General features: G+C 40.2%; 2 protein-coding genes across 4 annotated transcripts in view; one reads left to right on the top strand and one right to left on the bottom strand.

Moving 5' to 3' along the window:
• The window catches only part of mcf2l2 (MCF.2 cell line derived transforming sequence-like 2), a 143,665-nt gene that overhangs the window by 50,643 nt on the left and 70,796 nt on the right, over positions 1–22,226 (bottom strand). For all 3 annotated transcript variants that reach the window (XM_084011542.1, XM_084011544.1, XM_084011543.1), the window contains exons 16-20: positions 14,386–14,452; positions 12,464–12,579; positions 8,063–8,132; positions 1,591–1,683; positions 1,287–1,379 (exon numbers count right to left, since the gene is read on the bottom strand). In XM_084011542.1, the coding sequence (XP_083867668.1) occupies positions 1,287–1,379; positions 1,591–1,683; positions 8,063–8,132; positions 12,464–12,579; positions 14,386–14,452 (439 nt within the window). The remainder of the gene's footprint in view (positions 1–1,286; positions 1,380–1,590; positions 1,684–8,062; positions 8,133–12,463; positions 12,580–14,385; positions 14,453–22,226) is intronic.
• The window catches only part of rfc4 (replication factor C (activator 1) 4), a 95,247-nt gene continuing 83,018 nt past the window's right edge, over positions 9,998–22,226 (top strand). The window contains exon 1 of the mRNA XM_084011592.1: positions 9,998–10,002. The gene's annotated coding sequence lies outside the window, so the exon portion shown is untranslated. The remainder of the gene's footprint in view (positions 10,003–22,226) is intronic.

Consider the following 22,226-nt stretch of genomic DNA (forward strand, 5'->3'; position numbering starts at 1 on the left):
CCTGAGCTCCAATTTTGTGTTCACACCAAATGTGAAGGCCATTTTTCATGTTTGCATACAAAGTCAATACAAAGATGCCAATCGACCTTAATTCATGCCGGGTGACACGAATGAGGTGAATATGCTGAATTTGCTTCATTTGTCTATTTGCTAAAGTCAAATTATTTTAACTTCAGTGAGAAATTCATCTGACACTGAATAAGAAAGCATATCAGTGTTGAAATTCTCCAACTAAATCAAAAATGATTGTATCCCGTGTCTGTGGTCCCCCAGAAGTCTACGATAGTAGCTCACATTGGTCCAGAGATCAGACCAGACTATGTGGAAGAACCAGAGACTGTCTGTGGTCCCATAGAGGTCTCTGATAGTAGCTCACATTAGTCCAGAGACCAGACCAGACAATGTGGAGGGACCAGAGACTGTTTGTGGTCCCGTAGAGGTCTAGATAGTAGCTCACATTAGTCCAGAGACCAGACCAGACTATGTGGAGAAACCAGAGACTGTCTGTGGTCCCCCAGAGGTCTGTCTATGATAGTAGCTCACATTTGTCCAGAGACCAGACTATGTAGAGAAACCAGAGACCTTCTATGGCCCCCCAAAGGTCTAGATAGTAGCTCACATTAGTCCAGAGACCAGACCAGACTATGTGGAGAAACCAGAGACTGTCTGTGGTCCCCCAGAGGTCTGTCTATGATAGTAGCTCACATTAGTCCAGAGACCAGACTATGTAGAAAAACCAGAGACCTTCTATGGCCCCCCAGAGGTCTAGATAGTAGCTCACATTAGTCCAGAGACTATGTGGAGAAACCAGAGACTGTCTGTGGTCCAAACAACAAGGTCTCTGCCTTATTTATGTCTATGAACTTATTTGGAGTGTTGATGGAGCAGCTACAATGTTAGCATAGCCTAGCACCCATCAACCAGACTCCATCAGAAAACAAGCATTTGCTTATCATCTTGCAGACAGACCAAACAAAGATTGACTTCCGACGTTTTAGAAATCATTGTGGGACCACAAAGAGACTCAAAACAACAACAAAAATACTTAAAATGACCACAGACAAAAAACTGCTAGAAAATATGCTGAACAGGACGTCAGTTTCGTCCTGTTCAGCATGACTGTTGTTTTCTTACATTTGGAGTCCGCTTCTTCAACGTCTTTAGATTACACGTTTTGTTGCCAAATCAAACAAATTGTTCGTCCAAAGCCAGCAAGCAGACGTCAGAGTTCACTGGAAAACACTTGGCAGCATGTTTAGAGTGTGGGGAGTATGCAGGTAAGTTACCTTGAGCATGAGTTGGTATTTGGTGATCCTCTGGACTGGCTTCAACAGGTAGGCATCCAGAGAAAGTTTGTGGTCCAGTTTCTTCTGGCATTCCTGTTGTCACAGGAACACCACACATTCACCACCAGGAAGAGACACATGAACCTCTCACTTACCATCATGTAAGAGCTGCAGTAGGCAAAAGTGTTCATGTCAAAACTGTCCTGTTAGGGTAAGTCCCAAAAGCAGAGAGCATCATGTCGTTGTAGCTAGAAGGAGATTTAAATGCTCTCCTGAGGTTGGGCAGGGAGTGTGTGTGTGTTACCTGAAAGAAGAGGCTGTCTCCACACTGCCTCCAGAGGACTTCCGAGCGAGGTTTATTCTGACAGTACTTCTCATACACCTGAAGCTCTTCTTTCTGACAACACAAAGACATGAAGACAGGGTCTTACAGGAAATCATCATTAGACAGTTTCTGGTCAAGTTCAGCTGTTGCTGGAATATGAAATCTGTAAATTCATGATTGGCTGGTAGACCTCATCTCCTATGTAAACTAACACTGATTCCTGCAAAAGATGTTTATTGGTGGCTAATTTGCTGTCACAACCAAAACAATTTTCGGTGAATGGTTGGTCACACAAAGCACAGGACGTGATCCTAAACCAAAACACTCTCACATGGTTAATATTGTGAATTGAAACAAAACTACTTGATTAGGTTTAGGAAAAGATGTAGTTTAAATAACTGTTACTTATCAGTTCATAAATTAAGTTAAAAGAAGTCAACCATGTATTTTTGTTTTCATGCGGGATAAACAGTGGCCCCCTGGGTGAAAGTCTATCAACCCATCTTAGAAGACAAAATCTGACGCCACTTAGAAGACTAAAGGCATGTTCACACCAAATGCCTTACACTGCAAGTATGAACGTGGGATCATTTGATTTTATTCACAAAATCATTTGTCTTTATTTGCGCCACATGTGCTTGATGCACTGGAGAGGGGTTATATCATAACCACTATTGCTGCTTTGAACATGCTGTGAATGTCCCATATACGATTTCATATCATGCAGATGTGCTTGATGAATTGGGCCAAGCAAGACACACGTCGATGGATTTAGCAAAGCTGGAGGAACCCAAAAAACACTATTTTGCAAACTCCATTATGATGGTGATCAGTAAAAAGTGACTTGACGGACTTCCGGTTATGGCAGCCACGTAGGAAGACGTGTTTCACAGTGCTCTGCTTTTGCTACTATAATTTCTACTGAAAACTCTCATTTGCAACAAAATTTTATCAAACGGTGTTGGAGTGGATTCTGCGATGCCAAGGGGTGGCAAAAACAAGGGCCAAGCGTCTCCTACACAGCCAAAGTTAACGGACTATCGTGTTCGTAGCGAGGCAAAACAAGTTAACGAAGACAACATGGCGGCGGTGGCAGCGGAGGAGGCCAGCGGAGAAGGTGAACTTGTGGGAGAAAGTGAAGGCGCAGTACTGACTGCTTTAAGCTCTATGAAAAAGGAGATTTCGTCAAGATTTGATGCAGTTTTGAAGGCGATAGAAAATATGAGGAAGGAGATAAGCGACTGCACCGAACGGGTGTCGCAGGCTGAGGTGCGTATATCAAGTGCTGAGGATGACGTCGTTGACTTGCAAGCTAAAGTGCACACGCTGGAGTCACAAAATAAAACGCTGGAGGACAAGCTCTTGGATTTGGAGTCCAGGTCTCGACTAAACAATCTGCGACTAGTTAACCTACCGGAGGGGGCCGAAGGACGGGATGCGTGCTCCTTTTTGGAAAAATGGATACCGGAGGTGCTTGGTGATACGGCTCTACAGTCATCAGTGGTCATTGAGAGGGCGCATCGAGTCGGACCGGCGAGGGGCGCCAATATGCCGCCGAGAACACTGATCATGAAGTTCCTCAGCTACAAGGGCAAACAGGCAGTTGTTGCTGCTGCACGGGCAAAAAAAGACATTCGGTACGAGGGCCAGCAAATACGATTCTACCCGGACTTGGCTACGGGAATACACCAACTGAGGAAAAAATTCGACCCGGTCCGACAGGAGCTGCGCAATCTAGGGATCCGACATGGAGTGATTCATCCTGCGAAGATGCTGGTCACACATAAAGAACGAACCTACACTTTCAACACCCCGGCCGAGGTACAGGAGTTCATAAAGAAGATTTAGATGGACAATGGTGGGGGCTAAATCACATTTGCACGCAAGCACACCGTGTAGTGTGTGGCCGACATGCATACACATGCAAAACATACGCATTATACACATTGATCTCATATATATCTGTTATGCATAGGCGGTAACTTAGGCCTACGCGTGGGGAAAATATAGAAGACGCAGAAAGTATTAAAATAAAAAATAAAAATGTAAGATGATGTATAAATTAGGTTATTTAAAGTGCTAAAATTACTAATTAGAGCAAACATATTACACACGTTGCAGATGAGTGTTTATTGAGGTCAAATTATACAGGAGCAGAGATGGTTTGGTAAGTGAAAAGTAAACAGTGGTCTGACTGATCCTCACTTGGTGTGGAGTGGTCGTCAGCGATAGCAGAAGTCAGAATGTTTTGGGGGGGGGGGGGGGGGGGCTTCCACGAGAGTGGGTAAAGGGGAATTGTTCATGTTCAGTGTGTTGGATGTGGGTTCTAACGTCCAGGTTTGTTATGCTTCTCTGTACATTCTTTTTATATTGCAAGGTAATCTGTTTTTCTTTTTTTATAAATGTCTCAAGGAGTAAAACTTAATTTTGTTTCTTGGAACTGCAGAGGTCTGCAAAAGCTTAAAAAAGTGAAACAAGTCATGAATAGATTAAAGGATATAGACTCCAAAGTTGTATTTCTACAAGAAACCCATCTTCTAGAGGAGGACAATAAAATAATCAAGAGAAGGTGGCAAGGCAGTGTATTCACAGCTTCTTACTCATCCCAGGCCAGAGGAGTTATGATTCTTATTTATAATACTGTACCATTTCAAGTGAAAAACGTCATCAAAGATAGAGGGGGAAGATATTTGATAGTCCAAGGCTCTTTATCATCAGTAAATCTAAATTTAGTAAATCTGTATGGTCCTAACATTGATGATCCTAAATTTTTTGTAGATCTGTTCCTTTCTATCTCGTCATTTGCAGGACAACACATAATAGCAGGAGACTTTAACTGCACATTGAACCCCAGTGTGGATAGATCCACAGGAGTAGATCAATCACACAACAGGTGTAGAACAGTTATAATCCGTTGTATTAAAGAATTGAATCTGCTAGACATATGGAGAGAATTGAAACCACAAGCTAAAGCCTACTCTTGTCACTCTAACACATTTCAGACATACTCTCGAATTGATTATTTTTTAATCTCCTCAGAACTGCGGTCCAAAATTAATAACTGTTACTATGGAAATATAGTGGTTTCAGATCCTGCACCATGTTGTTTAGTGTATGTCGATAAACAAATGGCAAAAGATCCACCTAGATGGCACTTTCAGCACAAATGGTTACTAGATGAAGAATTTGTAAAATATATAGAAAAACAGATAAAAGAATTCTTTGAAATTAATACTACACAAACGTCTGCTTGTATAAAATGGGAAGCATTTAAAGCCTTTCTCAGAGGGCATATTATAAGTTATACAGGTTCTAAATCAAAAAAGGTTCGTGTGAGGAGAGGTTACAATTGGAACATAAGATAAAGATTCTTCAGGAAAAAATATATGAGAAACGTGACCCGCGAATGGAAAATGATTTGCTTATTTTGAGAGCTGAATATGACAAGTTGTCTGCTTTCAGAGCTGCATCTAGTCTTCTAAGACTGAAGCAATCTTTTTATGAACAAGGCGATAAATCAGGTAAATTATTAGCATGGCAGATTAATGATGCCTTTAGAGATTATTATAAGGAATTGTATGACACAATTAATGAAACCAATGTACAAAATTTAAATAGGTTTTTAGATGACTTAACTGTACCAAGTATCCCAAATGAACAAAAAGTAGATATGGATTTAGAAATTAATAAAGAAGAAATTGGGCACGCTATTGATAGTATGAAACCCGGAAAAAGTCCAGGACCGGATGGTCTCCCTATCTATATAAAACATTTAAGAACAAATTACTAACACCACTTCTTGAAATGTTTCTAGAGCCATTTCAGAATGGCAGTCTTCCGCCAGCTATGAATAGTGCTGTAATTACTTTACTGCCAAAACCGGGTAAACCCTCAAACAAATGTGAGAACATGAGACCCATCAGTTTATTGAATGCTGATCTTAAGATAATATGTAAGCTTTTAGCAAAACGATTACAACCATTATTACCAAATATCATTAATAAAGATCAAAACGGTTTTATTACAGGAAGGCAAGGTTTCCACAACGTAAGAAGAGTACTGAATATAATTTATGCTAACAAAGAAATATCAGATACAGCACTTCTAACGTTAGATGCTGAAAAGGCCTTTGATAGAGTCACATGGCCTTATCTTTTCAATATTCTAGAAAGATTTGGCTGTGGAACTGACTTCATAAAATGGGTGCGGATAATATATAAAAATGCTACAGCGGAAATCTTAACAAATAGAAATATTTCAAAATCAATTAAAATCAGTAAAGGTTGCCGACAAGGATGTCCTCTTTCTCCCCTTCTGTTTACATTAGCAATCGAACCTCTAGCAATAGCAGTACGTTCACACCCTCAATTTTGTGGAATAAGAGTAGGGCCGATAGAACACCGAATTTCATTGTATTGTGATGATGTAATTTTATTCATGTCCAAACTAAATCAAACCATTCCAGCCTTGTCACAGCTAATTAAAACATTTGGTGATATTTCGGGATATAAAGTGAATAATACAAAATCTTCTATATTACTACTTAATGAACAGGACAGAAGAAACCCAACTTCTGAGGTAACCCAATTTAACAGTGTAGAACAGTTTAAATATTTAGGAGTACAGATATTGCCTAGACTAGAAAATGTTGTTAATGCAAATTATGAACCGTTACTGATTGAAATTAGTGAGTTGATTGAGAGATGGACGTCGCTACCAGTTTCTATAATTGGGAGAATTAATATTTTAAAAATGACTATATTGCCGAAATTCCTTTATTTATTCCAAAATATTCCTCTGCCACCACCTTCAGACTTGTTCTCAAAAATAAAAAAAATATTTGTAGGATTTATATGGAGCAATAGGAGGGCGAGACTTCGTTTGTCTTTGTTGTATTTACCATTTGATCGAGGGGGATTAAAATGTCCAAATTTACTATGGTACTACTGGGCTGTGCAGCTGAGGTCTATTATGTTCTATTTCTCAACGAATGATACCCCTCATTGGAGCGAAATGGAATCAGAAGGTCTTAAAGTACCTCTTCCCTTATACATATACTCAGATACAGAAAAAAAACTACGGAAAAAAACGAAAAATCCAATTGTAAAACATATGATAAAGATACGGTATGATGTAAAAAAATATTTAAAAGAACCACAATCATTGTCATTATATAGTCCAATATGGGGTAACCAGTTATTTCTACCAGGTAGAGCCGATGCAACATTTAAATTATGGAACTCTAAGGGACTCAAAATGATTAAAGATCTTTATTTGACTGATTCAGGTGTCATGATGTCTTTTGATGAGTTGAGGTCTAAATTTAATCTTGATAGGAAACACTTTTTCAAGTACCTACAACTAAGGAGCTTTGTTAAAGTAAACCAAGACAATGCTCTTACTAGACCTCTACACTCAGATTTGGAAACAATTATGACAAAAGACAGTTTGAAAAAGGGTATTATATCAGAGTATTACAAATTGATGACATCTTACTCTCCTGAAAGTTCACAGTATAAGTCGAATGCCTGGAGGGAAAATTTGCATCTCTCCGATCAAGAATGGAATGTAGCTTGTGCTGGTGCTCATACTAAGTTTATAAATGTACGTCTTAAACCAATACAGTATAAATGGTTAATGAGGACATATGTGACACCTGTTGATTTAAATCGATACAACAAAAACATCCCTGACATTTGCACAAAATGTCTGGAATTTGAGGGAACATTGTTTCATTGTATATGGCAATGCAGAAAAATCAAAACGTTCTGGGAAGAGGTATGAGAAATACTTGAGAAGATCATTTCAAAACAAATTTTACTTGACCCTAAGCTTTTTCTGTTAGGTTTATTCCCAGAAAAACACAATTATAGTAAAAATGAACGAGCATTCATAGACCTCGGCTTGCTGTATGCCAAAACTTGTATTGCAATGTTATGGAAAAAGGTTAATAAACCAAACATAACTCAATGGCTCAGACGGATGTTGTCATGCCTCCCTTTAGAAAGGATAACTTACATATTGAAAGCTAAACAGAAACAATTTGAAAATATCTGGAGACCTTTTGTGAACTATGTTAAAGATTTAGATTTAACAGAGGATCAAGAAAATGAGTAATTGTGAAAATAGGGCTAATGTAGTTTCTAGGCTAGCAGATTTCAATTTGTTTTAAAGAATGTTGTATTTTACATGTACAGTATTGAGATATATTTACTCAACCTTGTAAAGATTACCATTTTATTATTTTTTCTAAACAGAAGAAGCACTTTCTCTTTTTTATTTTTTTTATTTTGTGTGTTTTTTTGTTGTTGTTTGTTTTGTTTTGTTACGTCGTTGCAGTAATGTAAGGTTGTACTTCGTTCTATAATATAATGATAATCTATCATACAGGAGTAAAAGGGTACATTAACAAACCAATAAGCACCTAACAAGCTCTTGGTACAGTACTCACCCTCTTCAGGAAACAGGTTCCCACCAGCTCTGGTTTCTCTGCACAGTTTTCCAGCTCCCTCAGAAACGTCCTGCATGATATTTATGGACAAAAAACATGAGACCATAACACACGCTGTCATTTTTCTTCTGTCTGCGTGATAGTGTTGTTCACCAGGACTTTCCTCTTTACTGGTGAGCCCTGGCTTTTACTGGGCAGTGAGAGACAAAGTGTCCAAGCTGGCCGCAGCCTGCAACCAAAAGGAGTCGCCCCCTGATGGCCGGCAGAGAGAATGCAAGTTTTAGGCACTTCAGTTTTGCTTCACTTTTCAGAACTGGAGGTTGCTGCCTGAGTAAAAATGCAAGGGGAGCTAAAGAAAACCCTTGGAACTGTTTGGGGTTCAGAGGGTTAAGTCTCGTAACTTCATGGAAGTATAATTCTCCTTTAAAGCACAACAATTTGGCCCCTTAGTTTATGAAATGCAGAACGAAGGAGCTTAAAGAATCCCAGAGAGTTACCCGTTACTCTACCGAGAGATGAGAGGAGGCGCTAACAAGTTGACAGAGACAGGAAAACATAGAGAGGAAAGCGTCAAGACAAAACAGGAAGCAAGAGAGAGATGAAAGAAAGTGTATGAAGAAGAAAGAGAGTAGATGGAGATAAAGAAGAAACAGGTCTTCAGGGAGTGAGTGTGCAGTCGGGATGCTTGTGATCTCTGCATTTTTCTGCGTGTTGCTTTGAATATTGTCGCCATAGACATATTTATTTGCATGCTGAGCACACGCACACATGCTGAAGTTTCATACAGGTCTATAAATGACAGTGGGGAGGATGTAAACAGAAACCAGCGCTCTACAGCTCAAATGTTTCTGCAGAGTCACAAAAGTTCAATATTTCTCTATACAAAACATGGCTATTATATACCTCTGCCAAAATGGAAAGGTCAACTTATGTAGCAACAGTAACTGAGGGGACAGGGCTTAGTAGTCATAGATATGCTGGGAATTACACAGACGACGACCTATGTTTCTGAAAAGTGAAGCCAACACTGGTTTGCCTTAAACTTGCATTCTATCTACTGGCCATCAGGGGGTGACTCCTCTGGTTGTAAAAAGAAGTCTGATTATATAGAAGTCTGTGAAAATAACCCTACTTCTCTCTTGATTTATGATCAGCGTGCTTTACGGCGGGGCTACCTTGTGATTGAAATGTCACTACGATCGCTTCCATTCTACCAACAAAATGCTCTACTAAGATTATCACTAAACTGTAAAGTTGACCTTAAATTATGAAGCTAACTTTGTTAGCGGCTTCACACCAGAATCTAGATGGATCCAGATCCAGTAAGGGTGCCACTCTGCTGCTTGTGTCCATCAGATCCACCCGTCGCTCCTCTACAGTCCAAATATGGTCACTTCTTTCACTGGTCACAAAAAATCCAACATTTTGACGGCTAAAATGCTGAACTTGGCCGATTGGCCTGTCGAGGGGCCGAACAAACTACAGCCATATTAATCTGCTAAAAAAACTAAACAAAACGGGGCAATGGTGTTTCTTTTCAACAGTTGCTCAAAGTGTAGACCCTATTGTTCATAAAACAACTGAACCAAATGTGTATTTTAGTGCAAATATTAATGTTTAGAAATGGGTTTGAACTCTTTTAATTTAATGTGTGGGAGAAGAAAAACTAAATGATTTCATGAATCCATCTGCGGCGTGGCCACATTTATAGTAATGAAAGGGGAGAAGCTAGTCTGTCAATTGATGCCAAACAACCTATGGAACAATACCCAGCAGACTTAAAATTCATGCATACCGGCGGCAACGTCATCGTGTAGCAGGAAGCTTTTACGCAGAGTGCAGGGGAGCCAAACGTTGCCATGCTGTTTTTCCAGCATGGAAAAGAACATTTACAACACCAAGAAGGACATGGCGGAGATCTCTGCGCAGATACAGAGGCGGTCAGATGTCGCATTAACAGTTTCTCCGTACTTGGACAGCAGCAGTGATGCTCACCAACACTTGCATGCCTGTGTACTGGCGGAGAACTGTCACTCAGGACCACAGGACGGGTTAGGTCTGCACGGAGAAGAAGAAGGAGATGGCAGCAAGATTGGAATTGGGCCTGTAGTTGGAGAGGACTTCAGGATCCAGGGTGGGTTTTTTCAGTAGTGGTCTGATGACAGCAGTTTTTAACGCAGATGGGATATGGCCGACGAGGAGGTGGTGGTTTATAATCTCCTAATCTTTTTATTTATATATATTTTTAATATTGCACATTAGCAAGTTTTACTTTATATTTGCTTGGGTATTTTTCATTTTTTTATTGCACATTGACATTTGTTCATTACTTATTTGTTGGTATAATAAAATTCCATTTGGAGACAAAATTATACATTTTATTGTAGTTTTTTTATATATTTTATGATGTGCACAATTGTAGAATTAACGAAGCAAGGTACATTTTCATATCCAAAAGCTCCAGTAGATGACAATAGAGTCATGTAGTGGACATAAGCAGTTTTTTCCATTTGGAAGTGGAAAGTAACCCATTTGCCACACTTTGATGTGCCTTTGTGGAGGCTTTGCCCTTTGCTCAAATCCGATCAAATTTGATATATTTGTAGTCAAGGAGTTGCTGAAGATGATCAATGGCATCTTTGTGCCTGGAATCATTGTTAGCATGGCGTTATCCTCTGTCTAGTCTAGATAACAGGAAGTGAAGGCTTGGGATCAACACTCTCAAAACTCCCTTCCAATCGGGAAACAACGGCAACCTCAGAGCTAGCAACTTCTACTCATGCTCGATGTTGATCCGTGTCAGACGGCCGTCATCAGTCGGAGTTGTCGTCCAGTGACGTTGACTTGACCGACGTACCGATCCGTTCCACTTCACACCAGCTTCCTGATATCGGTTTAGAGCTACAAACCATCTGTGTTTTTAATCAGTGCAGTGAGCTCTGGAGGAGTTTTTCTTTTGTTTAAATAAACGTCTCGTCACACAGTCCACATACATGTTTTAAGGTTTTATGCAGAGTTTTCTTTTGTGGGTAATCAGACATGTTAATGATGGGGCTCGACGTTCCATCCAAACAAGTTTCCTCCCAACACTATTTTGCTGCCGCACCACAGCGGCTTCCAAAGCTTAGCACCGCCCACGACCATTGTGATTGGTTGAAAGAAATACAAACCAGCCAGAGCATTTTTTCCCCGATCCGGGAGATGTGATATACTGAGCCAGACCTTCTACTGTGGAGACGGGGCTGGCAAAGCCAGACTACCCTCCGTCAAATAGGGGAAAACAAAGGGTGAGGATAGAAATGTCACATTTCTCCTTTGATTTATTCCAATTTACTCAGGCATAGTAACAGACAAAATATTTGACACTGGGAATACATTCTCTGAGCCTAACCCTCCTTAGACACCAAGAACATGCATATCAGCCTTATTATTGTGGAGCAATTCTTCATTTACTTGGGTATGCTTTTTGGGTGATTTTTTCTGAGCTAACACACCACAGTGATGACAGCTGATAATGAAAACACTGCCACCACGTCTAATAACGTTTATGATACATTATCAGTGCTCTCAGGTGTGGTCATGAAACACTTTGTCTGGATGACACTTAAAGTTTGCCTTCAACTGCAGGGAGATAAAGCAAGTTCATTAGATTCACAGAGATGCCACATGGTGTAGTTGAGTTTCCTCCCACTACTTAAATACAGTAGCTTAGTGCTAACGTTTGATTCCTGGGAAGACATTTGAACTTACTAAACCAGTTAGTATGTGTACATGTGACTGTGTTTAGTAAACAGGAGAAGCTTAAAGGAGATGAATGTGAGAGAATCACAAGGCACAAATCTCCTGGAACAAAGCAGCCAATACTTCTTTACTTCTACCTGCATAATTATGTCAAAAGCTGCAAAACCATGATTTTAACTTAAATAAGAGGACAAATAATGTAGATACTAAGAGAGAAAGAAATAATGCTTCTTTTAATTTCACTCGAGTAAAATGAAAATGTATTTTGTGTGTTGTTCTAGCAGTGAAGTGGTAGTGGAGACTAAAAACAGATTAACAGCCAAAAGAAGAATGAATACAGATACAAACACAACTCTTAAGGAATATATGAGCTGGATAAAAGACTTGTCTTGTTTTTACCTTTGATTCCTCATTGTAAGGAAAATCATTGACTCTACATTAATTGAGGTCTCTGATGACAAAGGGAACTATACTAATATACTACTACTACTACTACTTCAAACAGTGGTACAACCCATCTATTAGAGGTCTACTAGTTCTAATCTAGTGTTGCGTAGTGTTTCTGTCCTGTTTATATCATTTTATCCAAATATGGATATCAGTGTGTCCCTGATTCATAGAGCAGAAGTCAGGAAAATGTAGAAAATACTTTGTGCCTACCTGTTGTGAAATTCATATATCTCTGGCAGGTTGCCAAACAGCACATCCCTTTTGTTCTCCAGAGACGGGGGGATGAGGTGGCTGAGCTCTGAGTTATTCAGCTCTGAAAAATAACCCTGAAGAAGGAAAAGAACAAGAAGAAGAGGGAGGAGAAGGTGACCATGAAGAAAGAAACTAACATTAACTGACAATTCAGCAAAATATCTCATCTATTCAATTCAAGCTGAGCCAATCAGAGAAACAGGGGTTCTCAACATCTAAAGTGTGACTATAAATCGACCCCCACGTCTTTACTAATGTGGTTCCACTATAATGCTCAATGGTCACTACTAACAGTAACAGATTCCATCCCTCTGCATGGGATGGGGTTTAAAGATGAGCTCTGCACATGTGAAAGGCTCTTTGGGAGTTTGGTTCGAGGTTTAGTGTGCAGGATTCAGTGGCATCTAGTGGTGACGACCCCTCTGCTCACCCGTCCCTTTCTAAAGGTGCGTTCACATCAACACGAAGCAAATTTCTAACTTGTGGCACTCCTGTTTATTGTACCTTGTGGTACTTTTAAAATGCTTATTTTCTGAATGAAGTCTGTTTGATGGGTGCTAGCAGTGTTGGGCAAGTTACTCTAAAAAAGTAACTAGTTAAAGTACTAGTTACTTCTCCCAGAAAGTAACTAAAGTAGTTACTGAGTTACAAATTCTAAAAGTAACTAGTTACTTTGGAAAGTAACTATTGCGTTACTTTCCAATAATTTTTAAATTCTGATGTGTCAAATAATTTGGACCCCACCTCCACCCCTCTTTGACGGAACTTAAAATACTTCTATAAATACTCAAATAAATCTGAGTATTATAATGAAATGTATACTCAATACATTACAAACAGAAATCCACAGTGCACAAATATAAACCATTTTATTGGAGATATTATAATTACTATGCTTATAGAGTTGATTGATAAATATAACACAATATATCTTTTGGAAAAGCATGTAGCAAAACATTATCACCCAATTCTAATCCAATAGTAATAATAACAACAATAATAATAATACATTTTATTGATCAGATTATTGAGAGCTTTGTAAATGATGAGGAGGATCTTGAAGTGGATATGCTACTTTATTGGGAGCCAGTGAAGGTGTTGCAGGATGGGTGTAGAAGTCTCTTATGTCCACTTTTCTTTTAGACATCCTGGCTGCGTCTATTTACCAAAAACACATACGCACGCACGCACGCACGCACATACGCACACGGACACCAATTCAAACGTTGATGTAAATGAAACCTCTGACATTAACATCCTTCTAGCTGACGTGAACCAGGCAGAACAAACTCCTAACTTCCAGTAGCGGACTCCTGTAGGACTCCTGACCGCAGACTAGCAGACCGTCGGTGTGCAAGCAAGAAGGAGTGACAGCGGAGACGGCCAATCACACAGGCTTCAGCTTGAGCGGACGTTTTCCGCTTGGTCCTAGTGCTTGACGTGTCTCTGTTTACGATAGCGTAACATTTGTTTTTTTCCGCCTTCAGTGAAGTAACGTGACACATTTTTTTGGCAGTAACGATAACGGCGTTATAATAATGAGATGAGTAATCAATTAGATTACTCGTTACTGAAAAAAGTAACGGCGTTACTAACGCCGCTACTTATAACGCCGTTATTCCCATCACTGGGTGCTAGGCTATGCTAACATTGTAGATGCTCAATCAACACTCCAAATTAGGTCATATAGACATAAATACGAGACCTACGAGTCCCCCAACTAAATCACTGATGTGCCCCCTTTTTAATCAACAATTGTTTATTGAAAACATCAGAGAAATGCTCATCACACTCTGTGTATTAGAAGAATCCAACCCAGACGTGTTTTATGTCAGCCATGATGTGTGAAGAACATTGTGGAACCAGACAACACACTGTACCTCCATGATACTCTGCAGTTCCTCCACATAGAGCCTCTCTGTTTCAATCAGCTCAGTCATGATGTGTCTGCAGAGAAAGAGCAAATCACAATGAAACCCTTCTGCCCCCCCCAAAAAACCATTCAATTATTCATCCATCCACTTTTGCTCTGATGGGATCTCTTTGCAAGCTGACAAACACACTAATAAATCAGTAACCGTAAATCTCAATGTTGACACAGCAGTAATGAGGCCCTCTTTGAGAAGAGAGCATTTGTGGGTACTTGGAAGAGCAGTGAGATCAGACTTTATCAGGATTTGTGTCCCAACGGACAAATATGGCACCATTACAAAACAACATGGAAAACTTGAACTTTTCATTGAAAAGAAGTAATGAGAATAACGTCATTGTTTCCTGTCAGGGTGAGTTTAGTTTACTTTCGCATACATTTAATTAAGATCCAGCCATTTAGCCATACATTCTCTCAAGTGTTCACGCTGAACAGAACATGTTGTTTGTGCTGGGTGAGAAAATCGTGACACGAAAGCTCCTTAATGGATGAAACAGATGTTGTGGTCCCCCAGAGGTCTACGATACGATAGTAGCTCACATTAGTCCAGAGTCCAGACCAGACTATGTGGAGAAATCAGAGACTGTCTGTGGTCCCCCAGAGGTCTAGATAGTAGCTCACATTAGTCCAGAGACCAGACCAGACTATGTGGAGAAACCAGAGACTGTGGTCCAAACAACAAGGTCTCTGCCATATTTATGTCTATGACCTTATTTGGAGTGTTGATGGAGCAGCTATAATGTTAGCATAGCTTAGCAACCATCAACCAGACTCCATTCAGAAAACAAACATTTGTTGGAGATCCTTTTGATTTGTTTATTGCTATTAAATCTTGCTAGTTAGGGTTCCTCCAGCTGTGGTAAACCAGCCGGTGTGTGTGTCAGGACAGGACGGTGTTTGGTTTCCTGGTGTATCTAAGACTTCACAACATGTACAAAGCAACTAAAGTGGAGATTTCAGCCATGATTGGATTGACTTTATTACTGTTTTGCTTTATAATTTTTGATGCACTTTTGATGACTGCATCCCTCCTCTGAGTCTCACTCTGAGGTTTCATCCTTTTGTCCCATTTAAAATGGGTATTTTGGGAAGTTTTTCCTTGGTCAATGGAGGGTCCCCGGAGAGCGGATGACCAACTCTGGACAGATTGTAAAGTCCAGTAAAATTTGTCTTTTGGAACGATATGAATACATTTGAATTGGATTGAACTGAATTGATGAAACATTGTTGGTGTCGACATGGAAGCAGCTGTTGCAATCACAGAGGAAGTCCTCTCATGAATCCTCGGTTATACTGGCTGTACGTGGACGTTGGCATGGAGACCGTCTAATGATGAAACTTTCATGATGCCAACTCGAGCTTTCTCACAGACGCTTCAGCTTCAGCCATGTCAGGCTGTTGTTCCTGACTGATGTAGAACAAGTAGTGGAAGGATTGCATTGCGTTTTGATACAGATATTCATGGTGCCCAGAGGATAGATTCTACATAATAGTAATAGCAATTTATTGCATCACTCTGTATGAGGTAAAACAACACACCCTGAATTCTATTGAGACAAATTTTCATAGAGATCCAAAGCTACGGAGCCGATCTATTTATCGTATACCTTCCACATCGCACACAAGCTCTGCGTTCTCATTTCACAGATTGATCTGAATGGAGCAAGCTGAGCACGGAAATCTGAGGATGAATAACGGAAACTAACATCCTGCCTGGGAATTCTGTGGAGATCCACCCCCCTCAGGAAACCATGTGGATCCTACGTTTCCCACATCGTGCCATCAGTTAACCCTTTCCCTGCCTCCTGCAAGCCCATGTTCAGCCGTTCACACCAGCAGTTTGTAACGCAGGTTTTCTCTTAAGCCTTTGAACTCTTAAGGCAAAGCTTTATTGCCTTTATTATATCACATAAAACTAGATCAACTGGAAGAACACAAACATGTAGAGCCAGTAATGGTACTTTACATTCAGCCACTTGCTACCACAAGCCCATAGAGATGTGCTAAAAGGTGGTTGACGTACACTACAATTGCAGTGGTCAATAAAACTCAAAGCAAATGCATCAGATGCTCCCATCTGTGATCTCAGACACATACAGGAAATGAGTGAAACATTTGTGGTCTGAGAGTTAACGCTTGCCTGTTGAGCAACGACAGACTTTGCAGGTGTCTGTCTTGCTGCAGAGCTTCTCTTTAACCTCGTTACAACTAAGAATGTGCACAAGTCCGGGACACACTGAGCCAGTCTTCTGTGCTCGTTATCTGCTTGTGAACAAGTGCTGCCACTGATTTGTACAATTACACACGTGCTCATCCACACAGATGTATCTTCCTGTTGCTCTACAGCCATAATTAGGTTTATTGTGTATCAGCTGATGCAAATCTGAGGACATGTGGTCCATATATTGCTGAACATTTCAAAATGACAAGACCAGGTGAAAACTGGTAACTGGCTGCACCGTGTGGTCACTGTGTTTAATTAGAGATCACATGACCTGGTTAAGCTCCATTTGAGTTAAATGTTACTAGTACTCGTATCTTAAGATGTTTGATTTATAAGATCTTAAAATTAAGCAAATAACACTCATTATATGGAAGTCCATTCATTAGTCAATATTTTATATAGTTTATGAAGTGAAAAAGAGCCCATAAAGTTGAAAGCATTTCCTGTTTTTCTTTAACCTTCAACGGTACTTTTCCCCCCGGTACTTTACTTTGTAAGAGCAAAACATGTCATTTCCTGGTAAGAAAATAAGTATAAACATCAACATTGTTTTTATTTAAATCATTTTGTTATATATTTACACGTCACAAACAAAATCCATCTCTCTCTCGACTACAAACTGCAGCCTGTCAGTCACCATGGCAACACTGTTGCTGATGACAAAGCACGTGATTTCCTTCCTGTTGAGTTATTGTCCCATTTGGTAAGCACAGTAAGAATCCCATATCTACGTGTAGTGGATCTGAGTCTTGACTGATGATGTTCTCACTAGCCTATTTAATTTTTATTATATATGATTATATGGATACATGAGCCTACCTTTCATTCAACAAAGTAGCCTACATCTTAATAAACATAAGCATAACACCACCTTAAGGTTCATCAAACTTTCAGCTTGTGCTTGTGTATTTGTGTCCATTGTGATGGGAATTTTTCATTTAGTGGTTTATTCTAGGTAAATTAGTTAGTTGAATAGTTTTGACTTACTATTCCAAGTGTCATGAGGTAACCTGTATTCTGCACTTATGTCATGTCATGTGTTACATGAGTTGTAAAATGCATCTTGTGACACCAGCACAGCTGGCATGTCGATATGGATCTATGGACACTGATGAGTGGTTCAAACACCACATTCTGGACAAAGTTCTCCGTCTACACAAACAACGGAACAATGCTTCTCTGATGACACATCACAAACAACTGTATAAAAAGCCCTTCTCAAGACTGAAGACTTGGTCAGACTCTTAAGGAGTCTGCCCCTATCTGGCCAGATAGTTTGCTCTGAAGCTGTATGTCGGTGATGCGGTCCGCTTGGACACCCTGTTTGCAAGGGCTTTGACTTATTAGACTTTGTCTGTTTACAGTCTTGTCTGTAGCGACTGCTAGCCTGTTTGGACTCTTTATAGAATAAATTACTAAATGCTCTGTTAGGAGTTGTATTCTTATTTCTCATCAGGTGATCATAAACCGATTTCCACCACATCCATATAGTAGCCTTGATAAACGTTGCACATCATGTGACCTTCCTTACCGAGATATGTAGCTTTTCTATCTGCATTGGCAGACACAAAAACTCATGATGGACCTCTTCAAATTAAAGCACAGGGCCTCTCTCAGTCGTGAAATGATAAAATATATATTGCATCAGAAACAAGAATATAACATATAAACACAAGTGGCCTAACATAAAGACCTTTTTAAGGGTTATTTAGAATCATCATTCATCAACATACAGTGAGTCAGATGGCAGTAGCCTATTCTTGTTCTGATCATTATTTATTAGATAGGTGCTCATGGACAGTATGACATTGAGATATCCACACAGCTTTATTTCTTTAAAGGAGAAATCCGGTCATTTTTGACCCCATTTCCGTTGTCCCCAGGGTCATCCCGACTTATTAGAAGCAAGAAACCAGACAAAAATTGACGTTGCCTAGCCTGAGATCTGTACCTGCCGGGCAGCCTTCCAGAATAGCTCCAATGCTAACCCATAGGGGAAAGTTTTATCTGCTTTTCTGGGCCTCAGAAAATAATTCCAAGACCTATGCAACACAAGTCTGTACGAGACACGACAGCACTCTCTACCTCGTATAGTCATACATATGGACATAACAGCTTCATGGATTTATTATGGACATGACGACTGCACAACTTGTTTCTTTATGGATACAAAATCAAAACTACGAGGAAAACGTTTTCGTTTCTGCGGTGACTGGGAGGGATGAGCACGCACTCGGCTATCTACTACTAATGTCTACGGGGTGATTTGAGGTGAGTAACTTCATGCTAAAACACACATATTTATGTCGTTTTGCAACACTATTTGTGCTAAACGAGCGTCGTGGTGTCTCGTACGGACCCAACCTGTGTTGCATAGGTCTTGGAATTATTTTCTGAGGCCCAGAAAAGCAGATAAAAGTTGGGTTAGCATTGGAGCGAGTCTGTAAGGCTGCCAGGCAGGTACACATCTCAGGCTAGGCAACGTCAATTTTTGACGGGTTTTTGCTTCTAATAAGTCGGGATGACCCTGGGGACAACGAAAATGGGGTCAAAAATGACCGGATTTCTCCTTTAATTAACAATTGTGTGTCCATTTCCTACATTGTATTGTTATGGCAATGCAGTTTTGTGTGTCTTTGTCAGAGGATCCAATAATACTGGACCTGATTGCATTGTTTAGTAGTTTCTCCTCATGTCTTGTTGAGCAGGGAGCAAGAGCTTTGTCCATCCTGAGCCTTCTATGCTACAGAATTTTAGATCACCACCCACAACAGATCAAATGCCAAAAATCCTGTAGGTCAGAAGGAATTCACATGTAAATATGGAACCAGCAGGAAGTGGCTCACATATTGCGAGAGACGTCATGCATTGTTTTGTTACGTGTGTATGGATGTGAGGGAAACAACTGACACCAGCGTATTTATGACTGGAATGTCAGATTGGAGACATATGCACCAGCGCACAGAGGAGCATGAGCTTTTTTCTTGGGGTGCTCCAAAGCAGACATCAGCAGCATGTTAGCTGGAAGTCTGCTCATTGAGCAGGTGAGAAAGAGACATGTTGGAGCGTGTAGTTGATGTTGTGAAAGTGCTTGGCAAAAGGGGCTTGAGCTCCAGGCCTGAAGCAGCATAGTCACTGGACGATAACTCCATAGATCATGGTAACTTCTTGGATTGAAGCATTTTGTTAGGGAAGTATGATATCTGCCTCAAAGAGCATCTCAATGATTGTATAGAGAAGAGCAAAACATTGCACCAATCAAGTGGAACAAGGGGTAGAGGCAGGGCCGGCCTGTGGCATAGGCCGTATAGGCAAATGCTAAGGGCGCCGTCCATCGGGGGGCGCCACGCCAGTGCCACAAATGGTAAAAAAAAAAAAAAAGTTGGTACAAGAAATAATCCCACGTTAATTAAAATGCAAAGCAAAGCCTATTTAATAGAAATAATATTTGTAACAACATTACATTAACGTTGGCTCTGCTGGTAATAGTGACTTTTCCACCCCTTTATATATTATAGTTGTAAGCCTAGTTGTTAAAGTGCACATCATTAATGTTAATTAAGCAATATCACATGAGAGAGAATGCTGTTTTGAATATGAGCACTGCTGTGATTCGGTCAAAGATAATCATAACATAACATTCTCATATATTACTGCTACTTTGCATTCTGTTATTCAGCATTTCACTGTAATGATGACAATAAATAGAATCTAATCTAATTTGCATATCAGTTAACATCATACATATCTCTTTGGTTTTTCATTTATATTATATCATTTCATTTTATTCCTGGAATCATATGTTTTTATTATTAGGCTGTAATACTCAATGATGTCACATACTCCTCTCTTCAGATGCACTGTTGAAGTTTCTAAATCCCACCCTTGGGCCATCTACCACATCTACCACTGCTGCCTCCACCTCAGCAGCACAACCCAGCCATGATGCAGCAGCATCAAGCGGTCTTCCTGTTGCCCCCACCTTTAATATCTTGTTTTGTTCAGTGCCTTATTTATATTGTATTTTTAATTTATTTTATGCAACTTGTTGACACATTTTATTTTGTGTTTAGTTAGATCTTATACTTAAGACTATTTATGAATGTATGTAAAAATAATTGTATTTCATATATTCATTTTATTTTTTGTATTCATTTATTTATTCATATTTTTTATCTTGTTAACTATTCTGATTGTGAATTAGCTTTCTTTAAGTAAAAAAAAAGGTCAAAGACAAAGCTATTCGGTTTCTTGTGAGTATATTCACTACACTGCCGATGCAAGGGGGGCGCCACCTAAAATCTTGCCTAGGGCTCCAGATTGGTTAGGGCCGGGCCTGGGTAGAGGGTCACTAATCACCCTACTATCTAAAACCTCTACCAATTCTACAGTTGATGCCGTCAGGCATCTAATTAAAGAGTTCATTTTTGTTGAAAGCTGGAATGTTGGAGCTGGATTCCACACAAGACAGAACGACTCAGGATCAGTGCTCAGTGCTCAGTGATCTTGAGATATGTTATTGACACTGTGCATGACAGGCTTGTGGCTTCCGTGAGGTGTCAGGCATCTACTGGGCAATACTTCGTCAACCTGCTCTCAGAGGTTTCACAAGGCCCTGTGTAGGCCTTCAACTGGTGGGGTGCCCAATATGCAGGGCCAACACTAAGGAATTTCCACATTTATGACCTCCCAGTCTCCTATGCATGTGCATGAGTGGTGTTATGCACATGCACTGAATCTTGTGCTTGCTGACATGACTCAGACAGTCATAGAAAGTGGAACACTGCTTAATCGTCTCAACGACATAGCAGTGTTCATCAGGGAGTCTTACCAGTGGGTCAATTTGTGGGAGAAGCAAAGTCAAGAAAAAAGCCACAGGCGCCTCTCTCCAATTGGTGAGACAAGATGGCCAAACATCAGGCACTCAAAAAAGTGTTGGACATTTTGGGAAGCCGGAGAATGGCCTTTTCCCTGATTGAAAAGCCGTCGAAAAGAAGGTGCATGAAAATCATAACTCGTCTCCCTCTCACACAGGATGCTATCACTCGTTCTTTATTGGCAGCATATCTAATGCTAAACACACTTCTCCTATGATCAATCATTTCTCATATTTATGTTCTCTCTCTGCCACACACATAGAGGGTGGTCTCTGTTGAGTTTTAAGGATTCCTCTAAGGGGTTCACAGGGCTCCTTTTGACCTTTCAGAGTTTAACGTGTGTTCAACACCACTTTGTTTGGAAAACAGTGATCATCGGATCAATCATCTCTCATGTCATTTAATACACTACGCTACTTTAATCAATCACTGATCAATCTTTTACCATCCTTCTCTCTATCTCTCTCTCTCTCTCTCTCTCTCTCTCTCTCTCAGGATGGTTAAAGCTGCTAATCTAAACATCCATTCATCAAAAAAAATTCCTCCCATGTGCTTCCACATATAAATACAGACACTGTCTACAAGGAAGAGGGAGGTGGGACCCACAGAGATCTGCCTCTGCTGCCTACTGGTTCCTCCCCCTTCACATGACGCACCCACAACTCCCCCCCACCCCCCCACACACACACT

The sequence above is a fragment of the Eutrigla gurnardus genome (assembly GCF_963514095.1).
Source record: "Eutrigla gurnardus genome assembly, chromosome: 6".
Classification (NCBI taxonomy): Eukaryota; Metazoa; Chordata; class Actinopteri; order Perciformes; family Triglidae; genus Eutrigla; species Eutrigla gurnardus.